Here is a 23167-nt window from a genome sequence, read left to right on the forward strand (position 1 = left end):
CACGATGGGGCATACCTGAAGTCCCTGGGACCCACATGTAGAAGACAAGAATTGACGCCCGCAAGTTGCATTTACACTGTCGCACACACAAACATAAATAATTAAATAAATAAATATAATTTCTAAAAGAGCAAGGATCTCATTTCCTGTTGCATGAGCACAACAGGAATTGTTAAATATTGTAAGAGGTTCCTTGGTACCATGCACGTTTCCTGTGAGCCCCACTAATAAAATGCAAAAGGAAGAAAATACACACACACACACACACACACACACACCACCACCACCACCACCACCACCACCACCACCAGCCTGTATCCCTCTCAGCAGATGGCCGGCAGGCATCTGGACAGACACACCTTTTGTTCTTCAGTTTCAGAACAGGAGACAGGTTTGCCCGAGGCCTGAGGGGTGCTGGTGAGGGGAGTCTTGAGTGAAATCTTAGCAGGTGTTACAGTGTCCCAATAGCTCCCCCTCTGCCATCAGCCTCTCTCACTGCTTCCATCCTGCAGGGGGTTTCAGACTCAAGAGCCACTTCCTGTTTAGGGCCCAGAACTTCCTTCAAGTGACTCACAGTCTCTCACTGTCTCTGTGCTGTGGCTAGAACCAGGCCTGGACATGTCACCCTTAGCCAGGACCCCTACTGGGTGTCCAGAGACTAAGTCAGTGGCTCAGTCTCAGATAGGAAACAACTGTCTTGGTTCACTTCAGGTGTGAGACTGTTGTATCCTGGCTTGCCTGGTGGGCACAGGCTCCAGTAGAGAGAGCAGAGATGGGGGTGGCCTCTGCTTCTCGTCACCCCTCATTCTGCTTTGGCGGGCAGCCACTAGCCCAGGTGAGGTTGATGGCAGAGCTGAGACACCTCAGTGAGGGTCTGTCACACTTCCTCTTCCCCAGAGAACAGAGAGGCATGGTGGGAAGAGCTCCAGGCTGGGGCATAGACTTGAATCTCCAATAACAACTTTCCGGTGACTACATGGGTTCCCCGACCCATCTCTGTGCCTCCATACGCAAGTTTGTCCACTGTCTCCTGCTAACAGTGATCTTTATACAGCTCAGTATTGAAGGGTTTATCCCAAGAGATCATGGATTGTGAGGCTGGGGCTCAGCTGGCAGAGTGCTTGCCTAGCATGCACAAAGTCCTGGGTTTGACGCCCGGTACCACAGAAACTATGCGTGGTAGCACGCATCTGTAACCCGGGCACTGGGGAGATGGAGGATCGGAAGTACAAGGTCATCTTGAGCTACATCAGGAGCTCAAGGTCAGCCAGGGTTGTGTGAGACCCTGTCTCAAAACAGGAAAACAGAACAGAAGAAAAACAGTGTTAAGGGCTTGGCAGACAGCTCAGGGAATCAAGTGATTGCTGTGCAGGTCTGAGTGTTGATCCCGAGACCCCATGTGAACCTGGTGGGCATGGAAGCCGGCCTGTAATTCTAGGGCTTAGAAAGCAGTGATGGGGCATGCCTGGAGCAAGCTACTATCCAGACTGGCCGTATCAGCAAGTTCTAAGAGACTGTGCCTCAGTGGATGAGGTTGAGGAGCAATGCCAGCCTTAGGCCTCCTTATGCACACGTACACGCACATACACCTGCACAGATGTGTGCCCACATACATGAACACCCATACACACATATACGCTACATGTACGCATATACATGCGAAAAAAAATTAAAAACTACACAATAAAAAAATATTAAAAGAAAATGAAAAAGATATCTGGATGGCTTATTGCTATAATCCTAACCCTCAAGACACTGAGGCAGAAGGATTGCTTCAAGTTTGAGAATAGTCTAGGCTACAGATTTTAAAATTAAACCCTGTCTTGGTAGAGTAAAAAAGAGATTGGGGGAGATTTGGGATTTAATTTAAACTCTGCCCCCTGGCTGGTGTGCCCATTTTCCTAGGGCCTCTGCTTTAGTTATTTTATAGAATTTTTATTATTTTTAATGTGTGTGTGTGTGTGTGTGTGTGTGTGTGTGTGTGTGTGTGTGTGTGTGTGTGTGTGTGTGTAAGTAGATAGAAGACAGCTTGTGGGAGTCAGTTCTCTCCTCTGAGTGTCCCCAGGGTCAAACTCAGGTCAGCAGGCTTGGCAATAGGTGCCTTTAACTACTGAGCCATCTTTCCAGACCCCTAGAGCCTCGTTTTCAAATCTAATAAGACTCACGTGGTGCTCTACACATATTAGCTAGTTCCTCCCACACACAGGCTAGTGAGCAGGCATCATTATTATTGCTTTATTCAGAAGGAGATTAGGTGAAATATTCAAGATCACACTACACAAGCCAAGATTGCACGCTGGGAAGCTTACCCCAGCACTGTATTCTCTTTGAGGTCCTTGTTACTTAGGCTGTGGTCCTTGACTCTGTGACATGGGCATTCAGAACCTCAGGCCCACACCAGAGACACTGAGGCCAACTGCAGCTCACAGGATCTCAGGGTGGTTCCTGGTACTCTCAAGTCTGAGCTGCCCTGCTCTGTTTATATCCATCCCTCTGCCTCAAGCCTGAGGATCCCTGTATTTTTCTTTATTTGCTCCTTTTTTTTTTTTAAATGGTGGGCTTAGACCCACGGCCTTGGTGTGTGCTGTAACCCAGCCTTCTTTTAACTTTTAAAATATTTGAGATATCTCACTAGGTTGTCCAGGCTGGCCTTGAGTCACTCTGTAAGCCCACAAAGCCTTGACTTTTTACCCTTCTTCCTTGGTCTCCTGACTAGTTAGACTTACAGGCCTGCACTAGCAGGCCTATGTCAATAAGTGGGCTTTGTCAACTATAAAATGCATCACATCCCGAGGATTGTGAGGAAGCTCGGAAGAGCTGCAGAGGCAGGGCTTGAGCAGGAGGGTGGGGATGGAGTGGAGGGTAGTCAGGAGAGGGTGACTGTCCAGTGTCTGGAAGCTGTTTCTGGGCCCAGCTCTGCCTGCCCACTCTGAAGCTGGTCGCCTGGGCTTCATGTTGGCTCCAAGAGCTGAGTGGGTTGGGGAGAGCTGTCAAGTTGACAGGAGCCCAGGCCTGGCTATTGCTGCCCTGTGTGCCCTGCCAGGCTTGGCGCCCCTGAATAGACAAGGTAGCAATGTCCTGTGAGGTCTGAAGGGCTGACTGGAGGCCCCTTCCTCTGGAGCCAGCCTCCTGTCTCTCATCATAGCTCCTGGGGTGGGGGTGTCCTCCTGGCTGTGGGGGCTGGTGGGGAGGCCATACATGAGTCAGAATTCAGGCACATAATTGTGGTGCCCCAGATCCACCTCCGGCCCACCGGCCCTCCCCCCTTCCCCTGGCGGCTTCCTTGGAAGAACAGCTGGTCTCAGCTCCTTGAGGAAGCAGGTTCCCTGGCAGCAGGAAGGTCTCTGCCTCAGGATGGCTGTACCCGGGAGCCTGTTCTCATAAGCCCTGGCTAGAGGCATGGGTGTTCAGGGAGCGGGTTCCCTGGGTTTGGCCCCCAGGAATGGAAGTGGGACCGTGTGTCCCTGGATCAGCCACCAGCTTCGTAGCTTCCCTAGGGACTGGGGGCTTCCTGGGAACTACCCATCAGTGGGCCCACCCCCAGCACGGGATGGGCAGCATCGGGGTGGGAAGTCCCAGGACGGAGCTCATTCAAGCCAGGTGTGGAGGGAAGATGCTGGGTGGTGGGAGATGAAGGCTCTCCGTGAGCTTGTCCCCTTGTCTCCTCAGCTCTGCGATTGAAGTGACATCACCATCTTTGTGGACAGGACACCCCTGGAGCGCAGCCCATAGCCACCGGACCTTCTTCCAGGTAAAGAAAGAGGAAAGGAAGGAAGTGGGGGTGGGGGAGGTAGAAATGGGTTGCAGAGAACAGCCCCCTGGCTTCTGGGGAAGAACTCTGCAGTCTATGGAGAAAACCAGGAGGGACAGGGACAATTGTCCTATCTATGGATGAGGAAAGTGTAGCACAGAGAAGAGAGGCCTCTTGCCTAGCATGGTGTTTGAGTCCCAAGTCTCATCAGATATAGTAGCAGCTTGCATAGTCCTTGTAACGGCCTCTGAGGTTGATGCCATTATCCCACGTTATAAATCGGGAAACTGAAGCAGCGTGTCATTAGGTCACGTGCCCAGGTAACTACGTAAGAAATCTGGGTTTTGAACCCAAGCAATATAGGCTTGTCTCCAGCCCCTGTGCATAGCCTCTCTATAGCTCGGATTAGTTATTTCTTTGAACTCCACTTTGGGGCTTTTACTGGGCCCACAGATTCAGGGAGAATTCATCTGAACAGGGAGCCTAGAGAAAGAAGGCCATGCTTTCCGGTCAAAAGAATGAATGGTAAATGGTGGGACTGGAGGCCTGTGCCATGGAACTGCCCTGAGCCCTGAGGTGGGTCCCAACTCCCGGGACTTTCTTCCTCAACAGTCAGTCAAGGTGCTAATCACCAGAGAGAACACGGTGGCCCTTTGAACAAGGCAGAGACAGGTTTAGGTCTCATCCCCTGAGACATGCCTAGGCAGAGAGACTGCTTCTCTTGGCAGAATGCTGTGGGGAAGAGAGGTACATTAATGACGCGGAGATGATGGGGTGGGGTCTTGCACTCAGCTTCAGGTCACCTTCATCAGACCTGGGACAGAAGCGTGCAAACCTGTGTCGGGGGCTTTAGAAAAAATTGTAGGAGAAATGTGCTTAACTGAGTTGGCTTTTTGTTTTTTTAAAGCAACTTAGTTTTTTTTTTTTTTCCTATAAATTGGGAAACAACTAATTATTATTATTCAATGGCAGAATTCAGCCTAGACTCAGGAGTAGCTCTGTAGTTATGTGGTTTATTTATTTAGAGACAGGATCTTGTTGTGTAGCCCTGGCTGACCTTGAACTCTATCCTCCTGCCTCAGCTTCTGAGTACTGAGATCATGGATCTTAAAAGCTCTGATTGGTTCTTTCTCTCCTTGTTTTGCCCATTTAACTGGTTTTTCTCACTGGCAAATACGTGGGCTTCCCCTTGGTGCCTAACCCAGTGTGTGATATCCAGGTCCTCTGCTACAGTGACTCCTTGTCAGGGAGGGGTCTGGGTCTGTGGTGCCTTGTGTCCAGATCACTGGGTACAAAGTGGCAGATACTTGGGGCTTCAGACAAGGCTGGCCACGTGGGACTGGAGGCTGGATAGAAGAAGCTGATAACTAAGTACTGAGGTCACTGATGGCTCTCAAGGCCTCGGCTAGTCCATGCGAGCCCAAAAGGCTGAGGCAATGGCTTGGGGACAGGGTGGCTCAGCCCAAGGCTTGCACAGGTCCATGTGTTAATGCGGATCGGAGTTGGGGGGAAGGGCAGGGGGGAAGGGAAGCTATCAGCAAGACTTGTCTTTGGAGCCTGGTGCAGGAGGAGGAGAGGCTGGAGGGGCAGACTTGACCAGAGGAGGTGTCCTTGCTTCTCTCTCCATCCTGGGCCTGACTGGAGAAGATGTTTGGATAAGAACTTTGCTGGTTTACATAAGTAAATAAATCATTGATCCCCATTCCTTTAAGGGACAAAAAACGGGGCAGAGAGAATTGTCAATGTGTCAAGTCTCTGCCAGACCCAGCTTCCTTCTTCCCCACCCAACCTGATGCCAGTGGTCTCTTTCTCAGGGTCCCAGAGGGCATGAGAGAAAGCTTGCTGAGCCCTTTGAATCACTGGGCTGTTAGTCAAAGCCCTGGACATCCACCTGAGAGTAGATGAGAAGGTGATGAGTCAGCCCCATGCAAGGCTCCCCCAGGCTGGCCCTCTAGACTCAGCCAAAGGTCTTTGGGTTATTCCAGGGAGAACCTGATAGTGCTCGTGAGTGAGAGGAAGCCATGACAGGGCCAGAAACTCCTCCCAGGACAATCTTCCTACAGTCTTGATGGCTCGGAGGGGCTGTCCAAGCTTCCAGAGAGTCAGGAGTGCCATAGGAGCCTGTCTAAGGAGCCCAGCATAGCAACCAGTTGCTGCACAGGACCATCGATCGGCATGGATAGAGGCCAGAAAAAGTGTCCTTACGACTTGCTTGGGACTGATATTGACTTCCTAGTCCTGAAATCCTACTCAGCTTGCTCTAGAATTCTATAGTTGTGAGCATCTTGAGGGGAAGGATTTTTAAAACATATATTTTTTCATTCATTTATTTTGAGATAGGGTCTTGTTTTGTAGTAAAGGCTGGCCTTAAACATAGGTTCCTGCTGTCCCAGCCTGCTGAATGCTGGGAATATGCTCCACAAGGTGAGCTGATGTTGAAGTTGGTTTGGGAATATGGGGCCTGAAGTCTAAGGTTTTGTGAAGCAAAGCTCTGCTCTCTGGTAGGACTAGCCATTCTTTTATTGAGACAGGGTCTCACTTGGTAACACTGGCTGGCCTGGAACTCATTATGTAGACCAGGCTAAGGCTAGCTCTGAACTCACAGAGCTCTGTCTGTCTCTGTGTCTGCCTCCCAACTGCTAGGATTAAAGGCATGTGCCACTGTGCTGGGCAGGGCTGGCCATTTGAGGTGACTTTTCAGTCCTGTGCTTATAGCTTGCTTATAGCTTTGACTTAGGACAGTGGATCTCAACCTTCCTAAGGCTTTGACCCTATAATACACTTTCTCATGTTGTGGTGACCCCTAACCATAAAGTTATTTTGTTGCTACTTTGTGATTTTGCTACTGTTATGAATTGTAGTGTAAATATTTTGGAGATAGAGGTTTGCTAGGAGGAGAGGTCCTCAGTCTTTGGGTTCCAGGAAAACCAAAGGCTTCTAAGCAGGTACTTGAACCTATCAAAACTATGGCCTTGAATGTACTTCCAAACATGCCCCTGCCTGAGGAAGAAGGTTCTGCAGACCCCTGGTCCTCAGCCCCACTGCCAAGGCAAGGCTCAGAATGTGTGATTTCCGGCATCTGAGGCCCTGGGCAGCTTCCTGTTTCTCTCATTGATGATGTCTGTGAAATGAAGGTCTTGGGAATTACCTGGGAATCCGTGTGACACCTCACCAGCATGATGTGTGTGTAAGCTCTTCGTAAACTGTAAAGCACCGTTCCTACATTTGTGAGAAGTTGCCTTTGCCACACTGAGGTCATCTCCTCGAGGGCAGGAAGGGTCATACTATTTCCAGATGGAGCTCCCACTAAGTCACGTCTGACCCCAGTGGAAGCCTCTAAAATACAGGTGACAGAGCTCAGAGCCTGAGGGTGGGACAGGCCAGGAGAAGGCTGGAGCAGGGCAGGAGAGAAAGCCTCTGAGCTGGGAAAACTGGATCGCCTGGGGGGTGCACACGTACTGAAGACCTGGCCTTCCTTGGCCTGGAGGCTCACAACTACAGGAAGACCTGACCTTCTTTGGCCTCCGGTTCTTTCCCAGAAGAGCAGCAGTCTCCTGCGACAGAAGAGTTGGGTAAACAAGAGGGCCTGGCATTACCATGCAGAAGATTCATAATGACCCTAATTATGGCATGATTAATTCTTTGAGGGCTCTGGCTCGAAGCCCTCCTCCACTGAGTTACTTTTCCCCAAACAGAGAGCAGGTGTGATGGGGTAGAGTTTACCTGGGAAACCTCCTAGGCTTCCTTCTGCCTGTCTCTTCTCCTGCCACTGCCTAGGGACTTAGATTTCCTCCCTGCCCTAGGTCTAGCTACTTCACTATTGATTCACCAGAACCTAGGGCTTTCTCTGAGATCCAAAGAGATGAAGCACGTCACCCAAGATGACACAGTAACATGGTGACAGCCTACTGCTGTCTGTGCAAGCCATCCGAAGAAGCCATGGGAACCTAGGGCCTCGGAGGTGGCTCCACCAACAGGTAGAGGTAGGGATTAGTTAGCCTCATATTTTTTGGTTGGGTTTGTCACTACCTCTGGGAGTGAGAACCTTCAGAGTCAGGTGGTTCCTCACGTTCAAGCCTAGCCCAGGGAACAGAGGGCCTCTTCTGCCATCAGCAGGAAGGACTGTGGGATGTCCAGTCCTCTCTGAGCAGCCATATCTCTGCTTTGCCCTGGGGATGAAGAATGAGCTGGTGACTAAAAGGTGAGCAGTTGAGTGCTGAAGAAATCCCCGGAGAGTGTCTGAGAGAAGATAAGAGATGTGGTCACCCAGAAGATGGAGGTGGCCTGTCGTGGCCAAGCTTAACCTCAGACCACCATTGCTGGACTTGGCTGGGTTTGAGCCACACACAGAAGGTGTAGCTAAGGCCAAGGAGAAGATATTTCCCAGTGTGTCCTTCCTTCTGTGGGGCCTGACAGACCATGGAAAGGCCAGGCCCACACCCAGCCCTGGCAGCCTCAGGGGTTTCCTCTTCCAGTTTCTGGCCTGGGTGTCCCTGATGCCAATCAAAACAGAGTGCTCTGCCCTGGGAGACACAAGCTGCTGGCTCCAGGAGTGATAGAGAGGTACACAGGATTAGACTAAGGACTGGCCCCACCCCGGGGCCACTGCAGAGGTAGCCTGGACATTGGCACCCTTGTTTTAGATAGACTCCCCTGAAGTTATCTGTGTGAGCTCGCTCTCTCTCTCTCTCTCTCTCTCTCTCTCTCTCTCTCTCTCTCTCTCTCTCTAATAGACTTTTAAATATTCATTTTAGCCTTTAGAGAGGTTGATTAGTTCCCAGCACGCTCTTTTTCTGCTCCCCTCTCCTCACGCTCTCCCTCTGTTTTACATTCTGCATTACTATGGTACCTTTGGGACAGCTGATGAATGAGTATCAATACATGGTTATTGACTAGAGTGAGGGTTTGCATGGCCAGACCTCTGGGGTGTGACAAGTGGGGCCTTACTGGGTCATCCAGAATAGTGTGGCTGCCCTGACCTCCCTGTGTTCCACCTGGTTTTCCCTGCCCCTGAGCCCCAGGCAAGCACTGATCTTTTTTGTCTCTATTTGCCTGTTCTAGAATATTTAAAAGAGGCCTGCTTTCATCCACCACGTGCTTCCAAGTTTCCCCTTGTCCTTCTGTGGCTTGCCACTTCTTTCTCAGACACAAAGTTTCACTACGCAGTTCTCCAGTGCTGGGATTACAGGCCTCTGCCACCATGCCCAGGTTGCTGATTTCTTTTTCTTGTTAAATAATATTCCATTGTGTGATGCATCATAGCTTACCCACTTCTCCCAGGCACAATTTGTAGACATGGTCTCTACTTGGTAGGGTTGCTATCTGGAGGTTCCTTGGGCAACACTAAATATGGCACTCAGGAAGCTCTTACCCTCATGGTGCCCATAACGCCACCTAGCAGCGACGATCTCTGTGGTGCCCAGACCTACCAGGCCCCTTATGCCCAGGATGCTCCCATATACCCACTGATCCTCACTGTGTAGCCCACCATACCATACATCAGGCATGAGGGACAGAAGATGCTGTGACTAGCAGTAGTTACATTATACCTGTGTGTCCTGCTGTCCCTGCAGCACATTGGCTCAGTGTAACACCTCTTGAGAGCTGGGGCCGCAGTGAACGCCTTGTCCTAGCGGAGGGGTTGGGTTGCAAACCGTAGTCATGATTCAGGTTCATTTGAGTGGAAGAGCAGGAGACAGGCCAGTTCTCAGACCTGGAGCGCCTTGGAGACCCCAGCCTGGGTAGGAATGGAGGGGTCCAGGCACAGCAAGAGCCCATGGCCCCTGGCCCTTCTGCTACAGTGGCTTTCAGAGCTGGGCAAATAGAGAGGAAACTGTTTTATTATATAAGATACAATTTGTCTATTTCATTGTTACTGTTTTATTGTTTGACACCGGGTCTCACCATGAATCTCCGCCTGGCCTGGAATTTGATATGTAGACCAGCATAGCCTGAACTAACAGAGATTTATCTGCCTTGGGCTCCCAAGTGCTGGGATTTAAAACAGGCACTAGGAATGCCTAGCCTTGTTTTATTTTTGCCTGGACATTTGTAGACCAAGGTGACCTTCCTGCCTCAGTCTCCCAAATGATGTAATCACAGACGCATGCTGCCCACTGCACCTGGTTTGCATAACTTGCTTTTTTTTTTTTCCTTTTTGTTTTTTTTTTGAGACAGGGTGTCACTGTGTATCTCTGACTGCCCTGGAGACTCACTTTGTAGACCAGGCTGGCTTTGAACTCATAGAGATCCTCCTGCCTCTGCCTCTCAAGAGCTGGAATTAAAGGTGTATGCCACTAAACCTGGCTACAACTTGCCTGCTTAAAGAGCACAATTCAGTGGTTTTTAGTATATTCACAGTCACATAAACATTGCCACTAATTCCAGAACATTTCGTCACTTCCAGAAGCAGCTCCGTACCCAGTCAGGTGCTCCGTCCTTCTCTAACGCTCCCCGCCCCGCGATTATTCATTAATCATTGTCTGTTTGCCTGGGCAGGCCTTATAAATGGAGTCACTTAATAAGCAGTCTATTTTAACTAGCTTCCTGTATCTACGGAAGCATTTTCAAGATTTGTTTGTCAATCAAGCACCCATGTTTTACCCCCTTGTGTGTGTGTCCTTTTAGGTACCGACTCCCTGTGTCTGAGATCTGAGACAGGGTCTTTTACTTGGCCAGCAACTCATCAATTAGGCTAGGTTAGTTGGCCATCGAGCACAGGGTTCTGCATGTTTCCACCTCCTCAGAGTTGAGATTGTAAGTACATGCAACCCTGTCTGGTTCTCTATCTCTCTCTCTCTCTCTCTCTCTCTCTCTCTCTCTATCTATCTATCTACCTATCTATTATTTGTGTGTGTGTGTGTGTGTGTGTGTGTGCGCGCGCGCGCGCGCGCGCATGCGCAAGTATTATCTCAGTGCCTCTATGGAGATCAGAGGAAAACTTGTGGGAGCCAGTTCTTTCCTTCTACCATGTGGGTTTATTATGGGGGTCAAACTCGGGTCATCGGGCTCAGTGACACACACCTTTACCCACCGAGCCATCTCACTGGCTCCTATGCCCAGCTTTTTCATGTGGGTTCTGGGGATCAAACTCACATGCTTCCAGGGCAAACACTTTACCAACTGAGCTGTCCCCCTGATGCTTTTTACTGCAGCAGACGTGAGCACTTTCCTGTGCTAGTCCACCTAGCCCCAGTTCTGTGAGAGGTAAAGTAAGGCTCAGAGAGGATGACTTGCAAAGTCACATAGCCGAGTCTCCCGAGGGAGACCACACCAAGACTCAGGCACTCACATCTCAGAAAGGAGACTGAGCATCATGGTCTGAGGTCTGGTTGGCTTGGCAGCTGGCAGTCATAGATGGGAGGAGGAGTGGGGACACATGTCACGCGCATTCCAGGAGGTTACGGTGGCAAGAGGACCTTGGAGGTGGGCACGCATACCCCCCATCTTGCCAGGGACCCGTAGCAGGCACTTTCTCCATGGAGGTGTGGGCATTCCCTGTGAGGCCAGGAGGCTGGAAAAGTTCAAGCCAAGTGTCCAGCAGAACACAGAACTTTGGGTTGGGGAGACACCTCTCTTGTCCCAGAGTTCTTGGCAGGGGATTTCTCTGGCAATTGGTTGGTATGAGCAGTCTTAGGTGGCTTGAAGAAATCATTGCTGCTGAGTGGTGCCATTAGCATGGCTGGAAGGGGAGGGTGGGGACAGGCTGGGGACAGGTGGAAAGACCCTTGTCTGTGAGAGGTGACCTATGTGTCCGCTGCCCAGTGTCTGAGCCACAACTCCATGAGTAGAACTGGATTCACCTCTGTCCAGCAAGCTTCTGGAACGTTCTCTTCTCACGGCTCTTTGCTGGTCCCTAGGGTTATGGGGCAGGCACACATGTCAGGAGTGCACACATAACAGAATGGTCCAGGAAAGAGCAGGAGGACCTGTAGGCCACAGTAGGCCTGAGAGACCCCCAACTGAGCCAGGGTTCAGGGGAGGCTCCCTGGAGACTACCAAGGTTAGGAAGAGTAAGCCAGATGGGACAGAGGGCAGGCTGGATTAGCAGGGCAGGGCCTGGTCAGGAGGCTGTTTGTGTGTACAAGTGCACCCTTGCTTTAGTGGAGTTTTGAGCAGAGGCTGGCTGGCAGTATGGAGGCTGGGCAGAGGAGACCAGGCCAGGGTGGTGGGAGGCATGGCTTACGGAGGGCCTTAGAAGCAGGCAGTGTGACAGAGCTGGGCTTGCAGGGCCTGGGAGATTCCCCTCCTGCAGAAAGGCAAGAGCCATTGGTTGCCATCATCAGAGGCAAACAAGATGGCCTTGGTCACTGGCTTAGGTCACCTGGTTATTGAAACCGGAAGGGGATGAGATGGCCCCTGGTGGAGATACACAGAGTAAATAGAAGGAGTTTTCCAGCTATGGACAGGCTAAACATTTACTGGAGGCTGGGAGAAGCCCGGGGTAGAATCAGTGTGTCGCGGCCCAGGTGGGACACTACCTTTCACCACCCTCTTTTAGAATGGAGCTATCGTTTCTATTCTTGGGTGAAGTGACTAGGGGGCCAGCAGTCAGGGGTCTGGGAGCCCTGGCCATGCTCCTGGAGCCACCTGCTGGGCCTTGGTCCTCACGGGGAGCTAGCCCTCCTCCACCCCAGCCTAGCAGTTCACAGAGCCCCATAATTGCCAAAGCAAGGCCTGTCACCCTCTTTTACACATCACTAAGGCCCAGAGAAGAGCCTGGAGTGGCCCTGTCACAGAGCAAGTCACTGGCCAGAGCGAGATGAATCTGAGCATCCACCTACACTGGAGTTGCCTCCTCCCCGCTGGGAGTCGGGGCAGATATGATAGCTGATGTCCCAGTGAGACCTAATGTTGGGGGTTGCATGGATGAACTCCGGCTTCCTAGCTGTGGCTTCTGTTTCCACCTTCTCTGGAAGACTGAGAATATGAGAGTGTATGTGTGGGGGCCAAGACAGTACTTGTTTGGTAGCTGAACTTGGGTAAGGGTCTCCCAAGTGGTACTGGTTTTGAAGGTATGAAGGGGTCATGGAGAGCCGCTGAGGCTTGGCACTGTGTGGCAGGGATCCCTGAAGAGAGGCCAGTAGTGAAGGCACAGCTACCGTGGCAGTCAAAGCCCCAGGATTGAAGGGACCTTAGAGAGAAGTTGAGGCTTGGCACCATTTAGCAGAGTTGAGAGTCCCTGAAGAGAGTCCAGGAGAAGATGGTTGCCCAGTTACAGGGGCAACCCCAGCATTTTGGAGATGCCAGGGCCCTGGGATTACCACCAAGGGCAATAGGAGTTGTGGAGTGGAGCTGGGCCGAGCCTGGGAGACAAGCTGTGTGTACTGTGGATAGCAGACGTGGAAAAGTGCCGCTGCCTTTGGTACCCAGAGGAGAGTGTGTGAAGCCCAGACATTGGACGCTGAATTATTTACACTTTTGGAGTTTGGTTTGATTTGATTTGATTTGATTGTGACTGTGCCTTGATTATTCCCTCTTGGATTATTCCACATGGCCCTGTAGCCGCCGCTTGCCCTAGAGTTCTAGTTAGAGCAGACATGGACTGGGTGTGTGGAGGGGACTGTGTGTGTGGAGGGGACTGTGTGTGTGGAGGGGACTGTGTGTGTGGAGGGGACTGTGTGTGTGGAGGGGACTGGGTATGTGGAGGGGACTGGGTGTGTGGAGGGGACTGGGTGTGTGGAGGGGACTGGGTGTGCAGAATGGCCAAGTGAAGCTATGTTCAATAAAGCTTTATTTATAGATGCTGGGATTTGACTTTCATAGAATTTTTATGTGTCACAGATATTTTTGTTTTAAGTCCATTTTCTACATTTATAAATGTAGAAAACATTCTTAGGTTTCAAGCTGTACAAAGGAAAAAAAGTAGGTAACAGGTCAGATGTGGCAAGGCAGTGATTACAATTTGCCAAGCCATGGGCTAGGATAAGGTTCCTTGGAGCCAGACTGCCTGGGTATGAATTTTAGCTTTGCTGGATCACCTTTGTGAGGGGCTGAGTCTTCCTGGGCCTCAGATTTCTAATATATAAAATGGCTAAGACAGGGCTTTGACACTGTAAAAGTACTTATTTCAAACAAGTACCAAACGTCAAATGTGGAGTTACCATTTGACCCAGCAAATCTATCCCCAAAGTTTGTATCTAAGAGAAATGAAAATTCAGGTCCATGTAAAAACTGGTAACAAGCTAGAGTATCCCTCACCCAATGAGGGATGAACAAGATGCAAAATATCCATAGACTCAAATATTATTTACCTATTTAAAAACTAATAAGTAGGAGTGGTGGTGCATGCCTGTAATTCCAGCCCTTGAGAGGCTGGTCAAGAGTCCAAGGCTATCCTAAAATACTTATTGAGTTCAAGGGCAACCTGGGCTACATGAGGCCTTGTCTCAGGAAAGAAGGAAATGAGGAACTGATGCATGCTGTGACATGGGTAAACCCTGAAGACATTTTGTTAAAGAAAAGCAGTATCGATCATACAAAAGGCCATGGATTCCAAGACTGGGGAGCTCCAGAACTGGTTAGTCTATAGCCATAGAAAGGGGCTTGGCAGCCGTCAAGCCTGAGGGGTGGGCTAGGGTGAGTGAGGGTGTCACTGATAGTGGGCTTTGGGTGGTGGTTGGGACAGCAGAAATGCTCCGGTGTTTGGTCGTGGTGGTTAGGAACCAAGTACAACTTGAGCAAATACACTAAAAAGCGCACATGTTGAACACCACAGCACATTTTGCGCACGGGTGAATTTTACAGACGTGAAATATGTTTCAATAGAAAAGCAAGACACCACTTCCTTCCCACAGATGCTGGTAGCATTACTGCAAGGGAATCATCTGTTCAGGGCCCCATCATCTGAGGATCTGATGAGGGAGTTATGGCTTTGAGTCTTAGAGGCAACAGAGCAAGGCAGGTTTCTCATCTGTATGTCGGAATCACCATAGTGGTGACATCCACACAGTGGGGCTGGAGCTCAAATGATGCCTGGTTCACACTTGAGCAGCACCAGCCCTGGGAGGCTGAGTCCTGGGGGAGTGAGGCAGGGTCCAGACTGACAAGCAGCACTGGGTAGACGCAGTTCATCCTTCAGGGTATCTCCTATTGTCCCTTTAGCCTCTCCAGTTCCCACCATGCTGAATGCCCCTTGGGCCTGGATTGCTTGGGGAAGCTGGAGTGGACCTCTGATGCCTTTACATAGTGTGGCTACAGGCGGGCACTGTCCATTCTCTCTCTGAGCCTTGGTTTGTCCAACAGCCAGATGGCTTTAGGACAGGGTGCCTGCCACTTCAGGTGACGGTGATGATGAAAGGGAGGCGTGGATGTGTGACACTTTCCAGGGCATTTCTTCTAGCACTCTGCGCCCGTCAGTGTTTATGATCATGTATTTTGTAGAATGTTTATTTTGAAAAGTCTGTTATTGCCGGGCTCTGTTCCAGTCACGGGGGAGACAGCAGGGAATTAAAAAGACAAAACTCCTCGCCTTCGTGGAACTTACAGTGGGGGTGGGCAGACAAACAGAATGAGCAGACAAATTATATTTAAGAACAAGGCTGAGAAAATAAATCTGAGACTATGGGAGGGAGCTTAGGGGGGGGGGGAGGGGCTCCAGGGCTGCAAAAGTCTTACTAACCAGGCAGGATGGTGCATGCCTGCAACCCCAGCCCCTGGGAGGTTCAGGCAGGAGGATCAAAGTTCAGGGCCAGCCTCAGTTATATGATGAGCTGAGAGAGGAAGGGAGAGACAGGGAGAGGGGAAGGATCGGGAAATGGAGAGGGGGAGAGAGAGAGAGATAAACAGAAGGAGAAGAATGAGATAGAAACCTGAGATAGAAAGAGAGAGCCATGCAGGTTTCCGAGGAAGCGAAAACATCATACTAGGTAAGTGTGGCAGACCCTGAAGACATCAGTGTGACCGGAGCGGAGAAGAGCCTGAGTGGCAGGGACAGGTCCCAGGGGCCTTCGAGGATGGCTCTCCCTCCAGCACCCAGGAGGGCTTCCAGAAGAGGATAGCCTCCCTGACCCAGGTTACAGTGACTTCTGCAGAACCCACGCCTCCCCCTGACTCACACTCTGTGCTTTCTCCTGCAGTACCAGCCAGGGGCCTCCATGGGCGCTTGAGGGCCGGGCGCCAGGGCCGCGGGCACGAGCATGGTGAGACACCAGCCCCTGCAGTACTACGAGCCCCAACTGTGCCTCTCATGCCTCACGGGCATCTATGGCTGCCGCTGGAAGCGCTACCAGCGCTCACACGATGACACCACACCGGTGAGCTTCCCTGAGATGGCGTCCGAGGCATCCAAATGCCTGGTGATAGGGCCTGGAGCTGGGGGAGATCAGGGTTCCATTGTCTCTGTGTGGTTCAGGGAAGGCCCATAGCCCTTTCAGAGTTCAGTTTCTTCCTCAGCAAAATTGGCCTATAGCGATTCCCGAGGCCCCTGGTCATGTGGGATGGTCGAGAAGGGACTTGTCTGCATGGGTGTAGATAGTTAGCTATTAACTGTCTTCTGGTAGTGGGGCAGCCTGCTCCAGGGGCCTGGGCAGGAAGGAGTGGGGGCGATCCTAGAAGGGTCACCCCAAGAGGAACAGAAGTTCTCAGTTCCCACTGACCTGAAAGGCCAGGTTGGGGTGTCAGGAGGGTGAAGAGGTAGGTCTGGCCATCCTGGAGCCTGGGAGCTGATGGGGCCATGGCTTGGCACCAGAGCCCAGTCACCTGAGCTGCTGGCTTGCCAGGCCTGGCAGCAGGTGCTAAGCTGGATAAAGAGGCCTCAGTGCTGGCTTCCCGGCCAGACCAAGCAGCACTCCTGTCCCTGGGGCGCTATCAGCCTGTGGATCTGGTTTCTTCTCTGAAGGAACCCGATTCCTGTGTGGTGTTTATCTAAAAGCTTTGCTGCCTGGAGAACAGCTTTTCACCTCCCTCTTGCTTGTCTGAACAAAGAAGGTAGCTTCTGAATTCACCAGCCCTAAACAGGCTGGAGGGTCAAGGGTGCAGCAGCTGAGGTTGGAGGCTGAGCCAGCCTGTAGGAATGGGGAGGGTCAGGGGGCTTGCCTACCTGCCTGCCCTCATCTGTTTGTGCAAGGCTGTGTCAGGAGCCTAGGACCCCCATGAGAAGCACAGAATGGACCCAGACACTCCACACTGGGAGTCCAGCAGAGAGGAGGAGCCATGACTGAAGGGAGAGGAAGAGGAAGGGCATAGCGAAGGCCACACAGTAACCCTGGCAGTGCCAGGATGGAACCCATCTTCCACTGTGGCCTCAGCCTGAGTTGGCATCCTGGGCACTACATGGTGTGGGCATTCACTCTTGGGTAAACAGAGTTTTCTGCCCAAGAGAGACACAGACCAGAGTTGACAAAGGATCCGTGGTACATCTTCCGTGAGTTGCCAGTGTCCATGAGCTACGTACTTGGAAGGGAGAGGAGGTAACATACCCTCTCACGGGCCAACATGTGAGATAGGGATGTTAAGTGACCAGCATGGTGTCACCTGTGAGAAGATGTTAGGACAAGTCCTTCCAACTACGGCCTCACTGAGATGGGAAGGGACCAGATCGACCTTATGGGCCACCCACTTTGCTCCACAGCAGTCTGCCCCATTCGGGCCTAGGGCAGGCAGCAGGCCTCTTTGACCTGACTGCCCTGGGACTGCTACCCTCTGTGCTCTGTGAGTCAGTGCTCTACTGACAGGCTCAGCTCCTTTTGTTCCTGTGACCCATGGGTCACGGAGAAGCAGAAGCCAGGGACTGGAGCAAGATCATACAAGTGGTAATAAGCAGAGCTGGGGATGGAAGGCAGCCGAGGCAATGGAGGGGTGACCAAGCTCCTCAGGGAAAGGCCACTGGCCAGGCAGCCTTCTTAGGCCATGAGTCAGGAAGTGAGGGGGCTTGACTGTGACCAAAAGAAGGGCGGAGAAGGTGTGCCACCGAGGCAGTGACTAGGAGCCTGGACACAGCTACAGCCCCAGCTGTGAGGACACCAGGGTCTGGGATGCTGGGAACTGAGGCTGAAGGAGTGGCAGAGACTTCAGTTCATTCTGTTTCTGCAGATGGCTGAGCTCACCTCAGGGGACCCCAAAGTCAGCTGATGATGAGCCTCAGAGGCTCACAGCTCACTTCCTCTCCTACTTGTGTGAACATTTTCTTTCTCTCCTCCCCTCTCTTCAGATTTCCTAGTCTCCTCCTGCTGCAGATGGCCAGGATGGTGATGGGGCTATGCTGGACTCTCTTACCAGGCACAGTAAAGGGAACGAGGTCTGTGATCACAAAGACAGCGGGTGCAGGCGAGGCATGGAGTTCAGGTGGTAGAATGCTTGCCTAGCATGCAGGAAGCCCTGGGTTTGCTTCCCAGCATTGGATAAACCGGGCATGGAGGCATGTGGCTCAGGTGTGTGAGCCCAGCACTGAGGAGTGGAAGCAGGAGGATCAGAAGTTCAAGGTCATTCTCAGACACTTAGAGAGTGCCAAGCCAGCCTGAGTTATCTGAGGCCCTGTCTCAAAACAAAACGAAAGTAGCTGGTGTAGGACAGGGGTTATGTACAGTCCGCTGGGCAGGTCGAGGCCATTGCTGGCTCTGGGGAGCAGGGAGGAGAAGCCTCTGCAAGGGAGTCCCCATCACCTAGATCTCACTTGTGAAATGGAAGCTAGGAAATAAGTCAGATAGTCTTGGTAAGAGTTAATATTATTGAGTGCCTGCTGCATTCAGGGAGAGAATGATTTACTGCCCGTAAATGGACATCCCTGCTGGCCGCATCTCATTGTGCACCCACTTTACAGAGGGAGAAATCCAGGCCCAGGGCAGCTGTGCAGGAGGTCATGACAGGTCTGCAAGCCGCAGTGGCCGGAGGCTGGAGGCTGCAGGAAGATTGCTTGCAGTGATGTATGGATAAAGAGAGCCCAAGGAGAATGGGGCCAGGAGCAGACTCAGGAAATTGCTTGACTGAGGAACAGGGTCTGGGGTGAGGCAAGGTTGTTCTCTGATGCCAGGCCGGGTGATACGGATGAGCAGGATCACAGAACTTAAAACAGAACCTCTCCATGAAGGCCACTCTTCCCCCACTCCCAAGCCTTTGTTCACAGGAGACACACCATATGGAAGCAGGAGTCTGGGAGCATGGAGATGGAATTGCCTCTCCTGCTGCTGGCCAAGGGTGTGGAGCAGCTCGGCTGAGGGTGCCTCACGCGACGGCGAGGAAGGGAAGCGGAGCTTTTTATAACTGAGGATAATTAATTGGCTGTTGTTTGTGACTCATTATTTTAATACTGCCAATTAAGGACTCAGTGAGACAGAGACTGTTCTCAAGCTGGCTCTGGCCCTCCTCCCTCTGGCAGCCCTCGCCCAAGTCCCTGGGTCCCCTGAAGGTGGCAGTGTCAAAACCAGCTTCCATACTGAGAGGGATTTAGGTCAGAGGCCTGGAGGAACTTCTTAGCCAAGAAGCAGCTCCCAAACACAAGTCAGTATGTGCAAGAAGCAGAGTATGGCAATCAGCTGTCTTGCACGTCTGTGCTACCCTTGCCTTTTAAAAGCTGTTATGACCTTAATGGATCCCTCCCAGCTTGTGGATGGAGCTCCAAGAAGACTAATTTATGCAAGCTGAGGGGCCATTGGCACAATGTGCACCCCTGCTCACACCCCCAGCCTGCATCTTCTCTCCTCTTGCACCTCCAGTGAGTTAGGCTGAGCTGCACTTACGTATGCAATCAACAAACCTATTCTGGCACATGCTCACGAATCCCAGTTGTAGCTGACCTGGTTCTTTCCTCCCTTGAAAGGGAGCCCAGGCTGGTGAGGTCCAGGGGACAGTTATGAATAGACACCCAGATCACACAGGGAAATCAAAGCCAGATCCAGGGGATGCTGGGAGTGGGTGGTAAGTGTATGGGGCAGGGTGTCTGTTGCTACTGACTTGTGTTTGGGAGCTGCAAATCATTGCACTTCATCTGGAGGAGGGGAACATGCTACCTGGAGGCCTGAGCCTGCGGGCGGTACTGAGCAGCCCAGGCTTCAGCCTTGGGTCAAGCTGCGCAAAGGCCCCAGGGTTACACTGTACAGAATACTCTGAGAGCCCTTGAGAGGAAGGCCAGGGAGCCAGAAGAGAGTTTGGGGAGGTGACGTGCGCATGTGTGTGCACACGTGCGCATGTGCAGGGATATGGGCAAGAGGAAAGATTCCACAGACACCTCCAAGGTCCATTCACAGGCTGACCCAGGCAGAACCTTGGAAAGAGTCCCTGTCATCCCATAGTTCTTAGTCTGGGAAGTTGGAAGCCACCCTAAGAGATGCGGGCTGTGCTGTGACTGTGGGTAAGTCTTTGGGAACGAAACAGCGGGGGCGGGCAGGCAAGTCAGTGTTCCCAGCCCCGGTGGCCTCCCTCTTGGGGTGGAACTGGAAGAAGGTCTGCCATGAAGGTCTGTTGCCTCTGCCCCTCCCTTGCCCTTCCACACCAGCCACGCTAGCCATGCCATCCAGGCTTCTCCGTGTTCCTACTAATCTGGCCCCCTCTGCAGACGGCTTCGCCTCCCTGCCCCAGTGCCCACTGCTCCCCCTTCTCTTACCTCAGATGTCTTTCCACCACACCAAGCCATTGCTCCTCCCATCCTGTGGGCTCTCACAGCACTTTGGGCCAGTGCTAGCCATAAGGACTGGGATTTGCTGACCCTTCCAGTGGACTCCAGGCCTGGCTCAGGCTTGGCAATGCATGCTAAGAGAAATTCAGGAAGGGTGATGGCCGGGACAGTGAACTAAGGAAGACGTCAGGGGATGTGCCTGTCATCTTGCTGACTACTATGGGGGAGTTCTTGAGTGGTGGGGTCCTGGAGAGGAAGACGCGCATATATGATAAGGAGCTTGCTGTATGCCAGGCCTGCCTCTTGGGTTTCTGGCTGTGGCTGGAAGGGCAGGGTCCTGACTCAGCCCTTGCGTTCTCTCAGACCACCCTTGAAGGCTGAGATTGGCTTTTTCTACAGGTGGACAAGAAGGGGAATTTCCCAGCTTCCTGTCCTGGCAGCCTTGTGGTTTGAGTCGTGGTTGGGGTGTAGAGGAAGAGAGACTTCGGGGTTGCCTTGGTGATGAAGTCCTTAAAGCAGATTCCAGGATACGGTTGGATTCAGCTGGACCCTCCTGGCCAGGCAGCTGCATCTCTAACTCTGCCTTTTCTTCTGATGCTACCCCAGCCCCCAGGCAAGCCCCGGGCTTCTCAGCCTCAGCCTGCTTGCCAGTTAAATGGGGTATTAGACAGCAGGTACCCACGTGCCTCCTGTCCCATGTAAGAAGAGACTCAGTTCTAACCTTGAGAAGAGTTTGCCCCCTCTACGGACTTCCCATGGATGGCACTCTCCTTTTGGTGGCTACAGGGTCCTGAAGGATGAGGAATGATCTTCTGGACTTTAGTTTTCTACTTCTATAGTGGGGTGGTGTGAAGAAGAGAATAGGAGAGGGTCTCCTGGCATTTTTCATCTCCTCTGTGAAGGGCACTAACACCACCTAGATCTGATCAGGTGGAGGCCTGGACCATTCCTTAGGGAGGGTACATAAACTATTCCAGCCCGGGCCTGTAAACTGGGTGGGCCTAAGGGGCTCAGTGGCCTGTCCTCAGGGTCCTCCAGCTCTGCTGTGCCTGAGGGATGGACAGGAGGAAAGAAGAGTTGCCAGCTGGGCCTGATGCCATCCTCCCACCTAATGAGCTGCTCTGAGGGCGCCCTGGCAGAAGCGAGGACAGACAGAGTTCTAATTGCCCAGCCTTCTATAGCCCGGAGAAACAAATCCAGCCTCTTAGGCTGCCAGGAACTGGCTGGCGGTGGGATTCTAATAATCCCCTCCCAGCTAGGCCCTAATCCTGCCATCTAACTCAGCCCTGCCCAGCAGCCCCTCCCCCAAATCTCCTGGGCCTGAGCCAGCATAATCCTGCCAGGGCATGCCTGGCTCTGCCTCCCAGCAACTCCTGCCCCCTTCCCAGCCCACATTTCCTCCATCCCTCATTTGAAACTGGGCGAGTTGATCATTGGACAGAGGTGTCCCTGAACGCTGAGAGTTGCATGTCTCTCTGGGACTCCTAAGCAGAGCTGGACCACACGAGACTCTGGGACAGTTAAGCTGAACAGGCCCGCTCAAGGCAGAGTCACACACGGGAAAAAGGCCTGCTTCTGTCCAGACAGGCTGAGAATCTAGAAACAAATGTGCAGACACTGGAGAACTTGCCGTGTAGTAAAGTGAGGTGGTGTCATTGCAAGTGTCCTGTAGTATGGGGACAGTCATATAGCGGCAGTGGGAGATCTTGCCCCTTACCTCACACCAGAATAAATTCCAGATGGATTGAAATGTATCTTCCCTATTTTTAAACGTTTCTTCTATTTAGGAAGCATAGAGGAAATTGTTGAGAAAATCAGACCGCCTGGAAAGACGTGAATGGAAAGACACTTGAGGCTTTGTTGTGCTCTAGGGTAGGCTCTGGAGACCCTCTTGGTGTACTGCCGTCCAGAAGGATGGGTGGGGCTCAGCATTGACGGTAAGGCTGAGCATTCCCGCTGTAACTATGACTTAAGTGTAGTGTCTGCTCTTGGCTGCTCTCCTCAAGCACAAAGGCGGACTTGAAGAAAGTCAAAGGGGGTAGACCTGACGATGTGAAAATTTAAATTGGGGGTCTGAGGTGGAGCTCAGTTGGTGGAAGGCTTGCCAGGTTTGCTGAAGCTGACGTTCAGCACTTCCTAACACCATGTAATCCCAGCTCTTGGGAGATAGAGTCAGGAGGACCAGGGGTTCAAAGTCATCCCTAGCTTAAAAAAATAAGGGGTGGATGGACAAGATGGCCAAGAAGGTATAGGCACTTGTCCAAGCCTGGTGACCTTGAGTTCAAGCCCTACAACCTGCAGTGGAGAGATCCAACTTGCCAAAATTGTCCTCTGCCTTCCACAAATGTACCACGGCATCCACATGTACATGAGTGTAGACACATACCTAACCAAACATTATTTTATTATCAAATTACTTAATTTGAAAAAAATGGCCGTAGAAGAGAAGCCTGGACAAGACTTGGCGATATTACTTGTTCTCTGAACAAGAAGTGCCCAATCCATGTCTGCCTCTCTGTTCCTCCCTGGCCAGATGGAGGTTCATCATCGGCCGGTCCTCCCAGCAAGGTTTTCCTACCAACCTCCCTTCCTCCTCCTCCAGGAAGCTCTCTGTGCCTGCCTCGGTCCTCCCATAGTAGATGGTAAATCTCATCCTCTGCGCTCTTGGGCTGTCCTTGCTCTCACCCATGCCCAGGACTGAAGTGGCCGGTCTGCTACCTGGTCACGGCAGCGGACTGTTGGGTCTCCACAGGGAAGGGCTCAGCATCCCTGTGAGGAGTGACTGGGAAGATCAGTGGTGTGGGGTGTGAGGCAGGAGCTTTTCTGGGTGCATGTCCGTGTGTCCCAACTCCATCTGCGGCCTTCTC

General features: G+C 51.9%; 1 protein-coding gene across 2 annotated transcripts in view; it reads left to right on the top strand.

Moving 5' to 3' along the window:
- Gdpd5 (glycerophosphodiester phosphodiesterase domain containing 5) overlaps positions 1-23167 on the top strand; it is a 79369-nt gene that overhangs the window by 26022 nt on the left and 30180 nt on the right. For both annotated transcript variants that reach the window (XM_036198262.1, XM_036198271.1), the window contains exons 2-3: positions 3670-3751; positions 15829-16005. In XM_036198262.1, the coding sequence (XP_036054155.1) occupies positions 15889-16005 (117 nt within the window). In that variant the 5' untranslated portion in view covers positions 3670-3751; positions 15829-15888. The remainder of the gene's footprint in view (positions 1-3669; positions 3752-15828; positions 16006-23167) is intronic.

Source organism: Onychomys torridus, chromosome 1 (genome assembly GCF_903995425.1).
Source record: "Onychomys torridus chromosome 1, mOncTor1.1, whole genome shotgun sequence".
Lineage (NCBI taxonomy): Eukaryota > Metazoa > Chordata > Mammalia > Rodentia > Cricetidae > Onychomys > Onychomys torridus.